Source organism: Poecilia formosa, unplaced genomic scaffold (assembly GCF_000485575.1).
Source record: "Poecilia formosa unplaced genomic scaffold, Poecilia_formosa-5.1.2 Scaffold55, whole genome shotgun sequence".
Classification (NCBI taxonomy): domain Eukaryota; kingdom Metazoa; phylum Chordata; class Actinopteri; order Cyprinodontiformes; family Poeciliidae; genus Poecilia; species Poecilia formosa.
Genome location: NW_006799994.1, coordinates 920,179 through 940,894, shown reverse-complemented (window position 1 = coordinate 940,894; position 20,716 = coordinate 920,179). Strand labels below are relative to the sequence as shown.

Here is a 20,716-nt window from a genome sequence, read left to right as displayed (position 1 = left end):
CTGTTTTACTGAGAATAATTTTGACCCATTTGGCTCTTGTGGAGCAGTTGGTCATAATTATTTTCACTTAAAACAAGACATTTTTGCTGTAAGTGAAAAAATCTGCCAGTGGAACTAGTACTTTTTTTTTTAATCAATATTGAAAAATTGACTTAAAACAAGCTCATATATCTTGTTGAAAAGTTACTTGTGAGCTAGTTTTGTTCAAGTGTACTGAAATATTTTCACTAGAATAACTTGCTGAGATTTCATGTTTTTGTATTGTAACTGAACCAAGTTGCTGTACAATAACTGTCACTGAATCATCTCAGTGCACGATTATGTTGATGTAATACAAATATTTTGTCACAGTCTTTTCTGAACCTCTTTGTTTGTGGTAATAAATGTTCCAGGACTGTATGTTCCCTTAGATAAGAACATTTTATAAACAAGCATTGTGACCTTTAACCTCCATTTTTAGTTTAGTAATCCTTTGAGTTATGCTCAGCTGGCAAAGTGTTTACACTATGATGGTTGCCATAACGACGCTGTCAGGATGAAAGCAAAGTGGCAACGCAGAACAATAAAGTGATGAAACAGGAATATGTTAAACTAAGTTCAGTGCAGTTGATTTGTTTCATGCTTACAGGTCAAAACATCATTTTAACATAAACATTAAAATGTTTATTTTATGACATAAAGCATTATGAGCTGCCTTGTTTTTGAAATGTGTTTTACAAATAAACTGTAGATTCATTTTGCAGAGAGGTGTATATTCTAAGTATTAATTTCTACTAATTTTGATTATTCTGGTTTATAATTTCAGTAAAACATTAAAACTCAGTCTGAGATTTTGTTAGACCATTGCAGGCTAACGGAACCACAAAAACCAAAAAGAAACTTGACAGAAAAAGGTCAGAAACTGTTGTATTTATTATCTTCATTAAATTGGTCCAAAAGGTTCATCAACAGAAAACCAATATGAAATAATGGACACAGGAACCGGAGACAGTCAGCTTTTAACAGTAAATAACCGCACTTGTGGTTCTGAAGGCCGGCTCTGTCAAATTAACCTTTGACACTGACACAGCAACCGTAAGCGTCAGGAAACTGAAGCAGCTGCAATTTTCCTGGCGGCCATGTTGGCTCCTCTGGTATAACTTATGAGGCTTCTCCAAAGACCAGAGGCCTTGGTGTGGCCAAATTAAAGAAGATATTAATACATGTTGCAAAAAACTTGTTTAATCGTGGAAAAGAGGTAGCAAACTAACACTCTTATGGCACAAACTGGCCAGAACCTCTCAGTGTGTGTGCACGACTGGACCCGTAAGACATCAACGACTGTTGACCTCTTTCACTGTTTTTTTTTTTTTTTTACAAAAACCTCCACTGACATCCTGACTCGTGTTGCATGAGGAGTACAGTACATTTATTTTAAAAAAAAGTACAAAAAAAGCACTTTTTAAACCATCAAGAGAAGCAGTTCAAGACCTTAAATGAATAAAAATATGCAAACTTGACTGCATTTTCAAAAGTTTGTTTAAAATATTGAATCTATTTACAGCGTCATGTCAGAAAGTTGGCATGAAAGCAGAAAAAGGAGCGGGGACTAAGAGATGAAAGTGTTCTTCATTGAACTGGTGGTTTTATTGATTTCAGCCTACTGTCTGTTTGGAAACAATGATTTCATCAGAGTCCTTCAGAGCTTTAGTCCAAAGCAATGATGTCATCGTCGTCATCATTGTCTGCAGCTGATTGGTCCGTTCGAGGGCGCTTGGTGGAGGTTTCGCCGGTCTCTGAGTCCTCTTGGTGCTTCCTCTTGGTGGCGGTTGGCGGCGCCGCAGAGCTGGACGGTGCCCCCACTTCCTCATCGGAATCTACTATCATGATGTCATCATCGTCTGCTGCAGCTGAAATCCAAGACAATTAAAGGTGACTTATTATACTTCCTTAAAAAGGTTAGGATGGATCTATGGCCTAAACAAAACATCTTCATTATGTTTTCTGCACAAAATCATTCTCAGATAATGAGACCTCAGCCTGCTCAGTTCTGCCTGTGTTGAGCTGTTTTAGGGCCTCCTGTCAGTTTAAATCCAAACAAACTGCTGTTGGCCACACCCACAACTCAATTTTTACACTCGCAAACAACGTTTAAACTCGCAAACCATGGCTGCTAACAGATGTGCAACTACTCAGCCGTAAATATTTGAAAGGCATTAGTAGAGCCTCGGACACAACCAGCAACATTGCAGCAAGTGGTTTCTGGATGGTAAGTCAACAACAAAACACTTGCCTTTTCCAGCAGTCATTGTAAAACCAGCTGACCAAACGTGCTGGTGTTTAACTTGGGTTGCTAGGTAACTGGCTGGGCTTCACTTGGGTTGCTAGGTAACAGCACACTGCCCACTGAATGTGACTTAAAAAGGAAGTTTTTGAAATGGCAATTTTTCAGACACCAAAGGAAAAAAAAAAAGAAGCAGATTTACTCACACATTTTTCAAATTCACATTTATGTTATGATATAATTTCATTATGTCCAATTAAATCTCACAAAATTAAGTTGGGATCTCAAGAAATTTTCCCAGGAAAGTAAGTCTTTTTTATTTTCTTTTTTCAATATGTTTTAACAAAAATCAGAATCAAAATTCTGACTTTAATCTTTTGAGATCAAAAGATTATGTGTTTGAAGTCAAAATTATGTGTTTGAAGTCAAAATTCTGAGAAAAAGACAATTATGAGAAATTTAGACTGTTTTTCTGAGAATTTTGTGAAAAAGTTCTGAGCAATTCAGAATTATCTGAATTTAAACTCAGAATTCTAATTTTTGATGTCAACATTTCAGATTAGTTAAAAAAAAAAATAAAATAAAAATTGCTCATTTTGGTCTGCTTTTAGAAGCAGTTGAGACCCATATGGAAGCATAAAAACATGGTAAATCATCAGGCCAGAAACACAATGAAAACATTTCCATCTTTAAAATAAGATAAAACATGAAAATGACGTTTTGATGCCTACCTTTAGAAGACGTGGACGGCTGGGCGGAGTCTTTGTTTCCGTTGGTGATGCTGTTGACTTCCTCCTGGTTGGTCTGAGGGGGCGGAGCTTTGTCTGGAGCCTCGCCCACTACCTCAAACTCCACATCTCGCTCAAGCTCCTCACTGCCAACAAAAACAAATGATATTACATCTATATTTTCTGTTTGCTCAGGAGAATCAGCATAAGAGGGTAAAGTTTGATCTGTCAGCCACACACGTGTGCAGGACGTTGATGAGGAGCGTGTAGTCCTGAAGGAAGTCGTCAGATTGGAGACGGCTGCCGTTACGAATCCCAAAGTCAGAGAGGAATTTGTTGTTGTTGGCTGTGAAGAAAAAAGAAATGCAGATTAGAAATCACAGATCCAACTGATCCAAAACTGTTCAGCAGACTGGAATTCAGTGAATGAGGCTTGTTGTGGGCCTTAAACTGGAACTAACCCCCCTTAGACAAATTCTAAAAAAAAAAAATAAAAAAAAAATAAAAAGTGGGCGGAGTCAAAAGACAGAGGGGGCGTGGCCAAGTGTGGGATGATGCTCTCCTACCTACACCACCTTTTCTATTCTCAGAATATGAAATGTTTCTTTTTCTCAAATCCTTATTATTTTTAAACCAAATATGCACCAAAGAAAGCTCATTTAAGATGTACCAAACTAAGTCGTATGAAGTTAAACAGTTTGCTCAAAATTAATTATTTTTAATCAGAGATGGGCAGAGTACCCAAAAATTGTACTACTACATATTTTATTTATACTCAAGTAAAAGTAAAAAGTATTCATCTAAGAAATTACTTGAGTAAAAAAGAATCTAGTAAAAAGTCTACAATACAATAACTGAGTAACTGATCAAATTATCAACCATTTTAAAATTACATCATCAGATGGACTAAAATAAAAGCTAAGTAAAATATTTTTTTTGGTATTTTAAGGACGAAAATGATAATTTATATAAGTAACAAAAATTAAATTTTCCAAGTCAGTTTCATTCAATAAAAAATTTATGAAACTAACAAAAACTGCAGGTGTGTTTCTGTGTCTGGTGAATTTTTGGTTAAAACATGTTTGTTATTCATTCAGTGGGTACAAAACGGAAAATTTTCTCCAGTCGGAGTAACAATACTTCAGAATAAAATTACTCAATAAAAGTAAAAAGTACAGCGTAGTAAAAATACTCCTAAAAGTAAATTTTTTTCAAAAAAGGCACACAAGTAAATGTAATTGATTAAATGCAACTAGTTACTACCTAACTCTGTTTAACAAACTTTAGGGAAAAAAAAGTCAGCTCCTGTTACTTATCCGTCTTCAGAATAAACCTCAAATAGAAATCTGCCTCAAATATATACGATTCAGAAGAAATGAATTAAAGTCTTAAATTACTTTCTGTCTCTCCTTCCTCTGAGGAAATGAGGATGGTTCCTTTGCCGTCTTCTATCTGAACATCCGGAGCGACCATGCCGAACCGTTCCTTCAGGATCTGAACAGAAATCAGAGCAACGTTGCATCATGTCGCTCCATGGTGTCTGCTCAGTGAAAACCGGGTCCAGTTTGGGTTTACCTTGTCCTGCAGACACAGAACCGTCGTTTTCTGCACGTTGACTTTAACTGTAACTTCTGGTTTGCTGGCGCAGACGTAACAGTTTGGACTGGGTTTGTCCAGAATACACGGCACCAGCAGCTTCTTTCTGAGGTTCGGACATTTATTCAGGAAGATCTGGAACAAAACGACACCAGAGTTAACAGAGGAGAAGTCAGTTTTTGTCCTTGAACTCTACCACCCAACCCAACCAACGCTTTAAAACTCCTTATCAGAGGAGAAACACAGCAGGTCAACAAACATGTCAAGGTTATGGGAGATAGAAAATAATGCGTTTTGGTTCTGGGACAGAGGAGCAAATTTTTCCTCCAGGTTTTATCAGCTGGAATCAAGCAAATTTTAAAGTGACACTATTTTTAAAAGAAGGTTGATAAGAAAGATGAACAGAAACAAAACATTAAGATTGATAAAATACCATAAACAAATTTTGGATTTTAAATGATGCAAACAAAATGAACAGGACGAATGAATGCAGTAAAACGAAACGACATCTTTTGATGTCTTTAGTAGAAAGAATATATTCAGTGAAATTTAACTTATAGTTGAATATAATAGTTTTAATAAGACATCCCGATAGCAAAATTAGAAAACAAATAGGTTATAACTTAATTTGCTCTTATTATTGTTGCAAACAAACTATTTTTTCTATTATGAGGTAAACTGAACTAATGACAGAGTATTAGGGCCAGGCTCAGAAATTTAATTAGAAGACAAAAAGTCATAACAAGAATGAAGTAGTAATTTTATGAAAACTCCTACATGAAAACCCTAAAAAATTTAAATGAGGAATGTTGAGAATCGTCTGAAGTTATAGTTTGAAATCGGTTTTACATTTAAGGAAATATTTAATGTAAAACCGATCACACATCAGCATCAAACTATTATTATCAGTAGCAGGACTGCTGAGTCTATTTCAAAGAAAGAATCGTAAGAACCTGCTCAGTTAGTCACATCAGACCGTTAGAAATCAAACCTTTTTCTCGATAAAACGACTTCTCATAATTTTGACATTTTTTATGCTAATATTTCAGCTTTTTCTGCTATTGGTATGACTTTATCCTCATAACTAAAATAATTCTAATTTTCTGACACCATCTTATTCACTTAATGTGAACCAGATTTTATAATTAACACCAATATTTCACAGTGGTTTTCACAGAAAGTTGACTTTAATATTATCTCCGTGTCTCTGAAAGTCTAAAGTTAATGGGATGAAATCTTTGCAACATTTTGAAAAAAATCTCTTCTACATTAATGTTAAAAAAAAAGTTTCCAACAAAACCGAGTCAATGTGACTGAGCAGATGGTGAAGAGGTGATCTCTAAAAGCTCAACACACTGAGATAACTGAAATCCAAAATCATCCTGAGCTCCCAACACATAAGCTTTTTGTTAACATATCATCATGTCTGCGGACCACAGAGGCCTGCTGGACTAACCGTGCGGCAGGATTCCAGCTCTCCAGACAGAATCTTCAGTCCTTCCAGCACAATGAGTCCAGCAATAACAGCGTTGGTCGTGGCGATGGCGGGGATGATGTTTCCTGCCATGGCTGGAAGAAAAAAAAAAAAAAAATGTTTACTGAAACTCCAAATCAGCGCTGCTTGTCTTCAAGCTGAGATCCGCCTCATGAATCTTTCAAAAAGATTTCTAGAAGTTGTTTCTAGCATCCAGAAATAAAAACTTACATTTTACATCGAAGCGGCTCTTCATGTTCATACTGAAGATGTTCATACGCAGGTTTGCTGCTGCAGTAACAAAGTCCATGGCTGGAGGGTCATCCTGACAGCAAGAACATGAAAACGATTTAAAACAAAGCTGTAAACAAGTCAAGTGGCTAGCAATATACATACATATATATATATAATAAAGTGGGAGGTGGGTCAGTTATGCTAGCTTGACTTTGACAACCATGTAGATGTCCTGCTTAATCCAGTATGTTTAGGTTCAGTAAAAAAAATAAAGGCCCACACACACACCCACTCTGACAGATCAATCAATAGAGCATGTGTTTAAATTATCACTTACTAATAATCGTTGAACATCAACCTTCAAAACATAAAACTGTGATGAACTGAATGCTCCGTTTTGGGGTTTTTATGTGCTTTTTTTGGGTTGCGAACTCCGAGTGTTTTTTGGAGTTGATTTCTGATACACGGGCTGTTGGAGCTGTTGTCTGTTAGTTGCCATAGCAACGGGTCTTTGTGTGTAGCATAAAACCGAAACAGAGTAAAAAACAAGCAGAATAAAAGTAGTCTTGAGCTGTTTTTCAGCATTATTATTCTCTGTTGTGGCATACTGGAGTTGCTGTAATTTCTAAAAGTTTGACGACAATAATTTGACTAATTGCCTCATTTGTTTGTAGAAAATGGTGACATTCATAACAGTCATCAAATAGGAATAAATATCTCATTCCTATTTGATTCATGTGTAACAATATCTGCTACAACAGGATTTATGTCAAATTAAGTCAATTGTTCAATATTAAAGATAAATTCATTTAGTCCTCTGTAGAAACCAAACTGTTTACAGATTTATATGTAGGGAGAATACAAATTTTATGTTTTAAAAATTTCTCAGCTTTAATCTAAACCATATTTTATATAAATGGGATAAGAAATAAGGGCACTATGAACATTTCTGTGGCAGATTCCTGCCTTGGAACAGTATGATTTTATGGACATGAGGTAATGAATAGTAACGGCGCCTGCAGTAGCGCGTTGCTAGCTACAGTGGCTAATAGACGCCATCCAAACCAGTTATACATAAGCACTGCTGTAAGAACCAAGCAAAATTATTGATACTATCAACGATTGTTGTTGTGTTTCCTCTGGAGCGAACCTTGTCCCAGACGAGCTCGGCGCCCTCGCCCTTCTCCTGCAGCTGTGTGCGCAGTGTTTCCACGCTGTGCCGGAACAGCCGGCAGTAGCCCCAGACATCCAGAACCTGCTGGTCCTTCAGCCCGGACGTCACTGGACTCTCCTCCTGAGGATGGGCTGAGACCATGACAGATGAATTAATCACCCAGACAGCAGAAACTCAGGGCATTCATAAAAACAACCCAATAAGACCCCAAACTTTCTTCATTCTGCAGCCAGAAAACTAACTTATGTTCAATCTCAGGAACTCACCGCTGTTCTCCAGCTGCTGCCAGTCCAGAGGAGCAGGAGCTTTCCTCTTTTTCCATAGCTTGTCCATGGTCAGCAGGTACATGATGTCATCTTTGAAGAGCTTTGGAGGACAGCCAATCAGAGCAGAGATTGTTACTGCAAGTCAGATCTGATAACGTTGCAGAGAATCACGGATTACAGCGACCTGAACGCCGCCAAAGTTTCTGGTAAACCATCAAACAAACTTCTGCCTGACAGGTGAGAAAGTTTAGTTTCTGGAGCTGAGAGACAGAAACCAAGCTGATCTGTAGCTTCACTAGAGCTGAAACGATTAATCGTAATGAATCGATTACTGAAATAATTGTTACTAATTTAGTAATCGAGTAATCACTAACTGGAGTATCAGGCTCAAAAAGAGCATCATGTTCATTACAGGACAATAATTTGTTTCTTTGAACATTAAAGCTCTGACGTTATGAGGCTCAGTTGGAGAGAAAAAGGAGAAAATAATGAAAAAAAAAAAAAAGCCAAATTAATGACAAAAAAAGTTTAAATGATGAGTAAAAAGAATAAGAACAAAAACACAAAATAACACCGGAGCAAAGATCTGCACTGGAGCTTGAATCTTTATACTTAAATAAGAAATATTACTTTCTTTCCACAGCAATGATAAATAAAGCAAAGTGAAGTGATTCAGCATCAAACTGCTGGGTTTAGTTCTGCTGTCACCTTGTTGAAGAGCTTGACGGGGTCGTATCCGGTGGACCGGGCCCACTCTTTGGTGGAAACTCGCCTGATGTCGCCGTCCTGCTCCGAGGCCGTGGCGCGGGCTGCCGTGTCTTCAGGGTTCCCTGTTCACATCAACGGTTCTCTCAGTTCACTAAAGAGAATCACTGCCTGCTTTCAGCTTAAAATAGAGCTGAAACAACTAATCATGATGAATTGATGATCGAAATAATTGTCTACTAATTCAGTGACTGATTATTCATTATACAGACTAAAAGAAAGGCCATTTAGTAATTAAGCTAAAACTGTAAAAATATATACACAAATTTCATATTTAAGATAAAAACCTGTCTGTCAATATGTTTAAACCAAAACTTCAAGTGTAATTTTTTATATTCACCCAATTCAGATTCACTAAAGGAACTCTTATTGCATTTCAGACAATTAAGTGTTTATTTATTTTTTCTTATTTTAAAAATGAAGCAATAGACGCTTCATTTTCTTTAGGTGTTGCGTGTACACCTAAAGAAACAGAGAATACCTAAAGAATAGTCTAAAAAAGGCTCAAGTAACTGGCTGAAAAATCTGCAGAATGTGTACTTTTTTTTAGCCAATTAATTGACTGTTAGAATAATAGGGAGATTAACCGATTAAGTTAATCTCCCACAATAAATCAATTAGCTGGATGATGAATTAAAGGTTGATCAGTTTTATTCTCATGATTCATATTTTTTCAAGAGCTTTTTTGTTTACAGAGACTAACAGTGATCAGCTTTTATCATATCGTTTATCATGTTAACATAAAAGTTCCTTTTCATGATAAGAATTTTGATTTATTGTTGCCACAATATATTCCAATAATTGATGTTTAAAACCCTCTAAAACTGTCATTATTGTAAGGTTTGATAGTAAAATTATTTTCTCCATTTCTTTTCCAATCAAAGCATCAATAAATACCAATATTTTTAGAATGCAGTTACTGTGTGCAGCTCAGTGATAAAAATACTTCTTTACATGACTGGCATCCTAAAGAAGCTAATTACAAACGGGAATGTTTTCAAAGAACATTGTTTGTGTTTGTGGGGTTATAATGGCCGTAACACAGTTACAGTCAAATAGTCGCCTAAAATATATATTACAAATAGTTCTTACATTCACTATTATCGCTATCACAATATTAGTGACAAATATTATGATGAAGCTTTTAAGAACTTATCGCCCAGCCCTACAGGCCAATCCATTTTATTTATGGTTTCCGTTTGGTGAGGTTTTTATTTCCATTTTATTTACCGCTTTTGGTAATTTTTTTTTATTTTCTTACATTGAAAATATCTTCCTGTTTCAGTGTAAATTATTCTCACACAATTAAATTTTACTGATTTTTGAGAGAGCTGTTATCAACATATTACTTCAAAGTGTTCTCAAAACAACAATATAGTTTACCGCAATAATATTTTATTGTGACATTTACTAAAATAGTTGTTAGCTGCAGTTCTAGTTTAAAACTCTGAACAGTTGAGGAGGAATGCATCCGACTCACATGCAGCTTCTGGGTCAGCCGTGTCTGGTGAGACTTCTTGATCTGCGTCTTCTTCTCCAAACAGCTGGCTAGAAACCAAACACTAAAATCACAACCAACTAACTGACTGAACATTTAAACCCCAAATAATAAAAAAGAGTTTCCCAATTAGAAGGAAAACAATTTTATAACCGTTGTTGTAAAACATGAGTCTTACTTGAAGAGATACTTGGCCCAGACGATGCAGTGAATGGGTTCGGACGGCGTGTTTCTGATGGTGCATCCTGGGAAAGTTTTCTGGGCCGGCTTCGGCTGGCACTCATAGCACTCCGTCATTCCCTGATGTCAACAGGGACAGAGATGAAGAGCAAAGGAACTACAAATGAAAGTTTTTCAGGGTTTTTTTGCCAAATGAAAGTGTGGACGTTTACCTTTTTGATAACAGTGACCTGTCCCAGATACCCTGCAGTGCCGCTCTCTATCAGAGGAATATCAGCTGCCAGGCACATCCTGTTGACGTGGTTACGGGCAGCTAGAGGGGGGATACCGTTACTTCAATCATCTGGATGCAGAACGAAGGGACGGACAAATGAAAAACAATCCCATGTTAGCTTACCTCTGTTGTCCAGGGCGTTCATCACCAGCATGAACTTTCTGAAGAACTCCACATTGTAATCAGGGCTGTTGAGAAATGCACAACTCATAAGAAACAGAAGGCCGATCGATCAATCAGAATAAACTGATAACTAATTGAGTTATTGATTAATGGTTAACAGAAGCAAATACACTCTAAAAAAGAAAATTTGCTGAAAGAACAACACATTCAGAGTAGTAATTAATTTAAAATTGTACAAATGATATATAGATTTTGCATTTAAGACAGGTAAAAAACTTATTTATACCAGAACTCCTCAAGGGGCAGTTTAAGCTTCACCTGGTTCAAATTCTGCTAATAAAATCTGCGATTAAGCACCTTTTGCATCCAATTGTTAATCAGTTAATCAAATGTTAAATAAACCAGAAAGGACTGAGCTTTTCATATATTGAGGTTAGAAAGAATTTTTTAGCTGCATGTGCATCCTTTACTACAAACGATCAAGCATTCACTAAAGGAATGCTGTTATTGAGTTTTAGGCTATAGCATTTTAATTTTCTCATTTAAAAGGAATTTAGTTGTTTACGTCCAACTCTTAATGTATTTCTAATAATGCATAAAAAAATGGCTCAAGCGGCCAAACAAAACAAAAAATCTGCACAATGTGACAATTTTACAGTCTGATTAATCATCAGTGTGATCAATTGCAGCCCTGGAAACATAAATGTCACTTTTATTTCCTGTACAAAAAGGGAGACTCACTTCATGATGCTGTCATGGTAGGCTGTGATGTTTGCGCTGGGGCAGAACTGCAGGGCGCTCTCCTTGGCCACCTGGAAAAACAACCCAACCAAAGACATCAGTGTTAAAAATGCAACTGAACATAACGTTAACTCTGCTGTTTGGAGTTTACACACCTGTGCTTTGGATTTTCCAACATGTTTCTTCTGAAACAGGAACTGACGGTTCAGGTTGCTCACATCGATTGTGTCCAAGTCAATCTGTAGAAATCAGTAAGGTTGTTAAACAAATCCTAGAAATAGAACTAAAAGTGGAAATTTTGGTAGGTTTTTCTCTATTTTATTCGCCTTGTAGCATCTGCAGCAGGACCTCAAACTCTCGTCTATTGCAGCAGATGTCCTGCAACTTTTAGCCGTGACCAGCATGTCTAAACAAAATGATTTAATTGCCATTTCAGGCTCAAAGTTGCAAAAGGAGTCCCTTGTGGTTTGAGACTCCTGAATTAAAGGAAAACCTGGCAAAATCTGTGATGAGCTATTTTCATTGATACCAAGTTAAACACCTGGAAACTGCAACCCAACAAGCTCCATTAATGCTGCCTAATATGTCAACTAATGATTATTTTAGTAATCAATTGTTCTATCGATTAATTGGATGAAAAAACAAATAGCAAACTCTGCAGATTTTTTTATTTAACCACAATATTAGAAATACATTAAAATGTGTAAATAAATAGATCAATGCCTTTTTAAAATAAGAAAATAAAGATTTTATTGCCCAAAATTCAATAGTAGCATTCCTTCAATGAAAAATTCTCAAAAACTCGACTTTACATCAATGTGGTGCAAGACTAATCTGTTGATTGTTTTTTTTTATTAACTAATTAATAATTGGATAGTTAACTAATTAATAATTGGATAGTAAAAGGTGCTTAGGAGATTTGTTTTTTCTTCATTTTTTTAACAGGATTTGATCCAAATAAACTAAAGCTATCAATTATGGATTTTCTGGAATTGAATTGAAAAATTTATCGGAATTATTATTATTTTTTATCTTCCATGCAAAATGTCTACATTTTTGTATATATTTTATTACTAAATTACTGCTTAAGTTTTCTTTCATTTTTGAGTCTGTATTCTCCAGTTAATGATTAGCTGCTTGTGCACGTTTTTCTTCTCTCCTGATGGAAACAATGCTTGACTGACCCCTGATCACTGTGCGTCATGAATCAATGTAATACGTTTAACTTTTTAATTCAATTATTGAAATAATTTAAACTTTCATTGATATTCCAGTTTATTCTTGATGCTCTCCTCTGGAATTGATGGACTGATTGATTTCAGTTACAAAAGTGACATCAATATTTAAAAATATTTTGTTTTTCTCTAAATTATTAAACTGTTTAAAACAAGAAATTAATCTTTTCTGTCTGTCTTTATTCAAGCTGTTAAACTGTTTAGTCTCGTTGCGCTCCTGTTTATGGTTCTGTCTCAGCTGCATGCCTGTTAGTCAAGGTTTCCCTCATTATTACAATAACATTAGCTTATAAAATACCAGGTTGCCAGTCTTTAACAGAACAGTTAGAGCCCTGATGTTGTGGGCATATTTGTCTTTTCTGAAATTAAACCAACCCACCGGTCAGTGAGGCTCTGTACAAAAGCCTGGCTAAGTTAGCAGCAATAATGGCGCCAAATACTCCTGAATAAAACACTGAAACTCCGCTCATATTTAAAAAAAACTCCAAACCTGGGTCTTAACATATACTAAAGCAAACACTCTCTATAAACATTTTTAACCCTGAAACTCGCGACTCTGAAATTACTCCTAATCCACACACCCGCCCCCCAGCAACACAAAGACCTAGCTAGCTGCTAGCATCAAGCAGAAACGGAACGAACCACATCAATGTTCTTGAAGCCGGTGAGGACCAGGTTTTTCAGCAGCTCACAGCCGATACCTCCCGCTCCCACCACCAGAACCTTGCAGCTGGACAAAGAGTCAGCCAGCTCTTTTCGGAGGGAACCCACTAGTTGGACCATAATGATGCACAGACGTAAAAGCAGACCCTGCAAGCAGCACCGGGTGGTTAGCGGCTAACAGCTAGCTGCTCTCGTTCTTCAGCGGCCCGCCCACCGCCGGCTCGATTCTTCTTCTTGGGTTAAATTGCAACAACAGACGTTCATTAATGCCACGATACTACACTAGGAAGGGGTGATAATACAAAACAACAATATTTGACTATTTTCCAGCTACGCTCTTCAAAAAGACACGAAAAATATATATATTTTTGCTTTTTACAAAACAAAAGGACCCTTCACTCCCAGAAAATTATCAGTAACATCAAAACAACAGTAAAAAAACAAACAAACAAAAAGAAAAAAAAAATGAGTGTTTGGATTTTCAAATCAGTTCGATTTCAATAAAATTTTCTTGCTGTGTAACGCAAGAAAGAAAAAAGTCATATTTTTCAAAACAGAACTTGAAAAAATGAAATAATTTATTGTGGCTCAAACTAGATTAATTTAATTGAATAAAAATTGTTTAATGCCTTAAACCTCTTGACTGGATCACTTTTTTGTGGCTTTTTTATATTTCAAATAACTTCTAGTGCGTGCTTCAAGAACAGAAATGGACTCTCCAAGGTTAGCGAAAATGGATGGACAAAATAGCATAATGAATTTATAAACTAATTCCATATCTGGCCACTAAGGGGCGCTGTTAATTTAAATGCTAATCCCACATTTTAACCTGTGCTGATATAATCTAATTATTTTAAATGACTCGTGATTCTAATTTCTCTGACTGGACGTATTGTTTAAACATGATTCCCTAGGAAACTTTCAGATATTTTACGAACTTTTTAAAGTCCATAATTTTACAATGAGAAACATTATTATAATTAACATGTTTAAAGCAGCTGTTAAACTAAAAGTAGACAAAGTGCTCAATGTTCAATGTTCATAGAAATTACAAACAATACAGAAGATGTATCCTTAAAGGTTAAAGTTTATGACAGGTAAAGACGTGCTTATCCATTTTTTTAGTCTCATTGCTGCTGGACTAATTTATGTATTTTTCCACAAAAGATAACTCACTTCCAGCAGCACAGAAAAAATATGTGTTCATATTTGTATAATTACTGTGTACAATTAATTTTGTTGAATAAAGTGATGAGGAACATTTACCCCCATTCAGCCCTTTTTGATCCAGTTTTTCATCCAGCGATTTTGTAATAAGTGGGTAGCTATATATCTATGGAAAGCCATTTCAGCCAAAAGTAAGTAAGTAAGTAAGTAAGTAAGTAAGTAAGTAAATAAATAAATAAATGCCTATGACGAAATGCCAGTGTTTTCCAAAGTGTCGACCGCCAGGCGGCGCTGTGGAGGCCTCGGAAAGTTAGAGAGAAAATAAATGAAAAAATAAAAACAAAAGTTAACACCTCAGAGTTTTTAATCTTACATTTTCATCATAATTTCTGTTTTTCAATAAAACACAAATTAAACAAAATTATTCAAACATTATTTCTGATGCTCATTTTCTGATTAACTCACTTTCAAATTCATCAAGCTGCTGTGATCACCAAGCTAGCATAGCTAGCAAGAAACTGAAAAGTTTCTGACAAGAAAGATCAAAAGAACTGTCCAGCAGCCTTTGGATGACTCTGCTGAAAAAAGCCATAAGAAATGAGGAAATAAATATAATTTGATGTGTTTAATATAAAATATTTCATATTTTTTATAACCAAAAGAGAGGAGTGTGGTGAAAAAATTTATTTTTTGGTAATAAAGTCATAATATATTATCTGATAAACAGTGGGAGGCAGCATTTATGCTAAATAGATGAAATAATTAAGCAAATAATGAATAAAAAACATTCTAAAGATTGATGTTTCTTTACATATCTTGTAGCATTGTCTTTGTGTTTGCAAAGGAGGTGATTGGCCAGATATTAATGCCCTTCTAGGCGGACCATGGAAGGGAAAAGTGGGAATCCCTGCTCAGGCCTATATAACGGTTTGCTGAAACATATGCATGTTTCTCCCAGTGCTTCAGTGTGTTTTCTCCAGTTACTCTGGATTCCTCCCACAGCTCAAAACATGATGGCATTCATGGCTGTTTTGCCTTGTGAGGGACTGGACTCTGTTGTTGAACAAGGAACTTGTTTAGTGAAAATCTTTCTTCCTCATACTCGTGATGAGAACTGCTGGTTAACTTAGAATTATCTTTTAATCTTGTTGCTATTTTAGATACATTTCCTCTTATGTGTTGGATAATTACTTTCATGGGGAGTTGAAGCCCTTCCTCCAGCCGTCCCTGTGGCCACGCCCCTAATTAAGTAGCCGGGAGACTTTCCACAAAAAAACGTTTTTAGTTAATATCAGTGACTTGAATCTATGGCTATGTTATGTTCACACGGCAGCCTGAAGTAACCCAAATCCGATATTTTTTTGTGTGTGTGAAATCACACTTCTAAATATTTGCGACTCGTCCTGCAAGCCCAGTAGAGGCCGCAATACCATGCGCTCAGTGTTTTGCCAACCGCAATTAAAAAGAAGTGCTCAGTGTTTGCGGAAGTAAACGTAGATGCTAATGGTGGAGCATATTTTAAGATTTTGAAGTTGTCCGACCGGAGCCAGCACATTAACAACTTAATCCTCATTTTGGTTGCTGTTTCTCGTCCCGCTTTCGCGTATCAGGGCGCAGAATAGTGACGTTTGTCGAGTATCAAAGACGTTCCGGTCTATGGGATGAATGCGACGTGGCTGTTCAGATTCAGGTCACATTTGAACCTATCAGAAAAAAGATGGCATTAAGGAAAAAAATCGTAATTGGGTCAATTCAGGCTGCAGTGTGCACATAGCCTCTCTGATATTCGATACAAAAGTATTTAAAAAATATTACCCAAATAATCCTTCGGTTCAAATGACTATATCTTGCCAGTATTTTTTCTGCAGAGGAATGTAGTTAACTTCAGGTAACAAGTTTCCTAAAACATCCCTGAAATCTTCTCCAACCTGTTTTCCCAGAATGCCCTGCAGAAAGTCATGTGTTGAGTGTGTGAGGAGGGAGAAAGCAGGGAGAGGGAGTGTCTGAGTGTGTCTAGAGTTTGCAAAGCAGGAGGAACAGTTCATTGATATGACGTGAACTTGAATTGCTCTCAGAGGGAAACTTCTCCTGTTTCTCTGACCACAGAATGGGTCTGAATATGGATGTGCAGCGTGAGAATAAGAATTTTTGGAAGAAAAGAAGTGAGCTTGTATAAAGTTCAGCAGGTAATGTGTTTTTTATGTGATTTGAGTTGTTACAGGTGGAAGCTGCCAGGTTTACAAAAAAGTACACAAGACTTGTCTTTATTTTAGGAAATGCTCATAGTGAATTTATACAATGTGTGTGAATAAATTGTAGGTTTTATATTATTTAATTGGGAATGCCACCTGTTCCACTTTCCTGCTAACATTCATCATAATTTGCATGGTGAGTGAGCAGGTTGTGCTATTTGACTAAGGCTAATCTGATAGGAGATATTATTGTCTGCCTACAACCAAGCAGCAGACATAATCATTTTCTTTTTATCCCGGAAGAACACCCTGAATGTCTCTATCTTAAAGGAGGGATTTTGCTCTTTTTCTTAACTTCTGACGCCAAGTAAAAGAAACAAAATTATATTGTCAATACAGTATTGTCTCTAAAGCTATGATCTTTACAGATTATGTGTTGCAAATTAGTTTTTTAAGGCATTTTAAGCCCCCAAAGCTTAAATGTATCCTAATTTGTCTTCAGAAATTGATATTTTGTCTTTCAGGATTAAATTTATTAATCTAGCTGGACTGACTACATATTCATTTGCCATAACTTTTACTTAGTAAATTGCTTATATTGTAAGTCCATTCCTCTTTTTAAAAGTTGCTTTTTCTTGTAAAGTATAAACCATATCAACCAATCATTTTGAAATGGCATCTTCTTACTCTAACTGCTGGAAACTAGGCATAGAGAGTAAATCAATAAGAAGATATGTAGCAAGTTAACTTTTAATGACTGAAATAACAGGTTATATATAATCTGGAATGACATTCAGAAGAGAATAAAAACCAGAACCAAACTTAAAAAGATGAAATGTCCAAAACAAGGAGAAAAAGAGAGTCTGACTGAATACAAAGGAAATCAGTGGAATATTGACATGTTGGAAACTTCTAAGATAAAAACTCAAATCTGATTGCTACAGAAAGCAGGAAGGGGAAGAAACAAAAAAGAATGCATGTGTCTGTGCAGACATTTTTTAAGTATAAAAAACAAGACAAGCAGGTTATGTTTATGTAAATAAGATTATTTTGTGTAGGGTGTTCGTTGAATAATCACATTCTGATAGTTAACTATAAAAAGCTATGGTGGACTGGGTTTGGGTTTGGCACCCAGGCCTTCAGTTTGACACGTCCTTGGCTATTTAATACCAATACTCTTTATAAATTATTAATAAAAAAGGCTCCACAAAGTATTTAAATGTCACATATTCCCTTTCTACATACCTACAAACCAAATAGTGTCTCTTTTTAAAAAGAAACAAACTTAAGTATTTCTAAAACTTTACATGTCTTTCTGATCGTATTGCAGAGTTTGTAGCGGCTGCATGGATGTAGAGAGACATGCTGACTTTTGTGGAGTTTCCAGCCGATGTGGAGCTGCTGTCCACCGGACAGCTGAGGATGCCGTTCTCAGACGCAGTCAAGTACTGCATTCTGGGAATTTCCATCCTTCTCCTTCTGGTGGCGCTGGCAATCTTAATCTGGCAGATCTTCAGATGCTTCTCTGAGACGCATACATCATACCCGCATCAGGACACAGGTCAGAGGTCACACTGCCACACAGAGCAGTTTCATCTGATAAGGATTGGTGTCCAGTCAGGAAATAGATTAATTGATTCATGGATTTTTATGCTTTTTGTCATAGTGAACACTGATCTGCTGTATTCAGAGGAAAAACCATCCGGAGCTGAAAACTACGCTTCTCCTCCAAGTACTAAAGTAATTATAAACTGTCTATAATCAAATTTGGCTTTTAGGAAGAACTAAGAAATTAAGTTTTGGATGATGAGATTAAAAAACCAACCTGCTGCCTTTCAGTCAATACTCAGGGCACCGAATCGTATTTTGTAATGTAAACATATCATAATGCTTCTCTAAGTTTAAATAATATAATGTTAATGTCGTCCTGGATCAAATTTTTCTAAATCCTAAATATTTTCTAAGCTTAAAACTTACAAAAAAGAGAAATAATTAAAGGAATTTCACCTGAAAATATAAAATAATAGCATAGTGCTTTATTAACCCAACATTGGGAAAGTTCACTTGTTTCAGCATCACAGTACCAAAATATACTCAACTGAATATAAAAATATCTTACAACAATATACCCAACTGTATATTTAACGTACTTACAGATAAAATAAAATAAAAATTAAATAGGAACCTGAAAATAAAGGAGATTTTAATAACAGAATAAATGAATACAGATATGTTCTTTGTATGTTCATTTCAGTTTTACAGAATTCATGCAGTAATATAAAATACAGTCATGTTTAAAAAAATGGAATATCATTGAACAGTTTGTTTAATAATGTTTATAATGTGTTTAAGTGAAACACGTTTTAGCTGAATTCCACACACACTGATGTTTTAAGGTATTTATTTCTATTAATTATGATGATTTTCAACATTTGACATTAGATTATTACATAAAACCCTTAAAATAAACTATCCTTAAAAACAGAAATTTGGGTTTAATGAAAAGTGTGTTTAAGATCAGATAAAAGTTATTTTCAATCCTCATCAGAGCTATATTCTAATTGATTGAATATGACTGTATTGATGGATTCAGGGCATGATCTGGCAACCCAAGAGAATTTAGATCTAAAGTTATTATAAATACCAAAATATCACATTTATGCCAAGAGTAATATGTTTGAGGAAATGTTTTCAGATATTTCTGTTTGACATATCTGCAGGAGAAGCGGGCCAGGTGAAGCACATGATGGGTGTGGTGTTTGTGTTCTTCTCTCTTACATGGCGGATGTGTTTGACTTTTGCTCATCCAGTTATTTGGTTAGTCTGCTGATATCTTTATAGGTCAGGACTAAACCTGCTGTCAGGTTCTGGTTATATTTTTTAAAATTGATATAAATTCTGAAAGTAAAACACAGAAAGTTTAATAAAATGCAGAATTTAAAGTGGATTTATTTCAAGTATTAGGGAAATCAAAGCGCTCTGGAAAAGCATTCATACTTTATTACCTTTTCATTACATTTTCTCATGTTGGAACCACAAACCTTGGTGTTTTTTATTTGGATTTTATGCGACAGATGGACTCATTCTAACCCCTAATCCTACTTTATAGACCCACCAGCCATTAGTGTTTTAGGGAATGTCTCCACAATTTTCCCCACATTTTCCTTCAGTTCTTCTTCTCAAGCATCCCAGATTGAATAAAAAAGTCTATGAATATCAATTTTCAAGAATTGACACAAATTCTCCATTGGATTTATATCTGAACTTTGACTAGACCAGTCTAACACCGGAATATCACCTTAAAGCCTCAATAAAATACCCTAATGATTGTAGTTTTGACCTAAGAAATTATTAGAAAGTTTTTACTTTCTAATAATTCAAGGCAGTGTTGGTGAGAAACAAACCAAAGTTGGAGTCAGTATTTTAATCTAAATTCTTGTCTGCAGGTGGTGGATGTGCGCGCTGAAGCTCGCCGACTGACTCGCTGTTTGTCCCGAGCTTCGTTTCCGTCAGAACAAAACTACGCAGAGAGCGACATGAGGGAGCACCAAACCATTAACAGGGTAACAGATCCTGAAAAATAACTGTTATTCTTAATTTTTTTACTCCCCTCTTTGCTATAAAACACATTTCTTTTATAAGGAGTAACAGTTCGCAGATGGTCTCAAGTTAGGTTGTTGGCTTCATATCTTTTTTAAGTTATTATTTTTTTCTTAATTCCATACAGTAAGGGTGTTGGACAGAAAAAAAAACTAATGTGTATCTTATTTATTTATTTTTACCTACACAACATCAGCTAAACATGCAAATAGTGGTTTTTATTTGTAAAAAAGTGATGTGTAAATCATTGGACATTTACCTTATTAAAAATGGCATCCAGTTTTTAAATTCTCTCGAGCTTATTTTAAAAAAAGGAAAAAATATAATTCATTTTGAGCAATAAAAACAGCAGTTTTTCTGTACTTAATCAAATACAATAAATTAATTTAAAGCAGATTTGGGTTCACAAAAGTTATGAAGAAAAAGAGATGAATACATAAGATTTTGTCATGTTAGAAAATTTTAATTTATCTGCAATAATTAAGGACATTAACTGATGAAAAACATAGAACAACTCCACCAACGTCAACCACCAGGTCGGGG

General features: G+C 35.6%; 2 protein-coding genes across 2 annotated transcripts in view; one reads left to right on the top strand and one right to left on the bottom strand.

Moving 5' to 3' along the window:
- Positions 1-894: 894 nt before the first annotated feature.
- uba2 (ubiquitin-like modifier activating enzyme 2) lies at positions 895-13,440 on the bottom strand. The gene is made up of 17 exons (XM_007553194.2): positions 13,194-13,440; positions 11,472-11,555; positions 11,317-11,387; positions 10,576-10,640; positions 10,391-10,491; positions 10,177-10,298; positions 9,981-10,048; positions 8,444-8,565; positions 7,736-7,835; positions 7,446-7,600; positions 6,293-6,386; positions 6,044-6,156; positions 4,567-4,722; positions 4,389-4,485; positions 3,232-3,337; positions 2,995-3,137; positions 895-1,889 (listed from the first exon to the last, which is right to left on the bottom strand). The coding sequence occupies exons 1-17, from the start codon at positions 13,332-13,334 to the stop codon at positions 1,687-1,689; spliced, it is 1,941 nt and encodes a 646-aa protein (XP_007553256.1). The 5' UTR covers positions 13,335-13,440; the 3' UTR covers positions 895-1,686.
- Positions 13,441-16,147: 2,707 nt separating this feature from the next.
- syt19 (synaptotagmin XIX) overlaps positions 16,148-20,716 on the top strand; it is a 9,143-nt gene continuing 4,574 nt past the window's right edge. The window contains exons 1-4 of the mRNA XM_007553192.2: positions 16,148-16,567; positions 17,904-18,134; positions 18,240-18,313; positions 20,020-20,136. Coding sequence (XP_007553254.1) covers positions 17,936-18,134; positions 18,240-18,313; positions 20,020-20,136 — 390 coding nt within the window. The 5' untranslated portion in view covers positions 16,148-16,567; positions 17,904-17,935. The remainder of the gene's footprint in view (positions 16,568-17,903; positions 18,135-18,239; positions 18,314-20,019; positions 20,137-20,716) is intronic.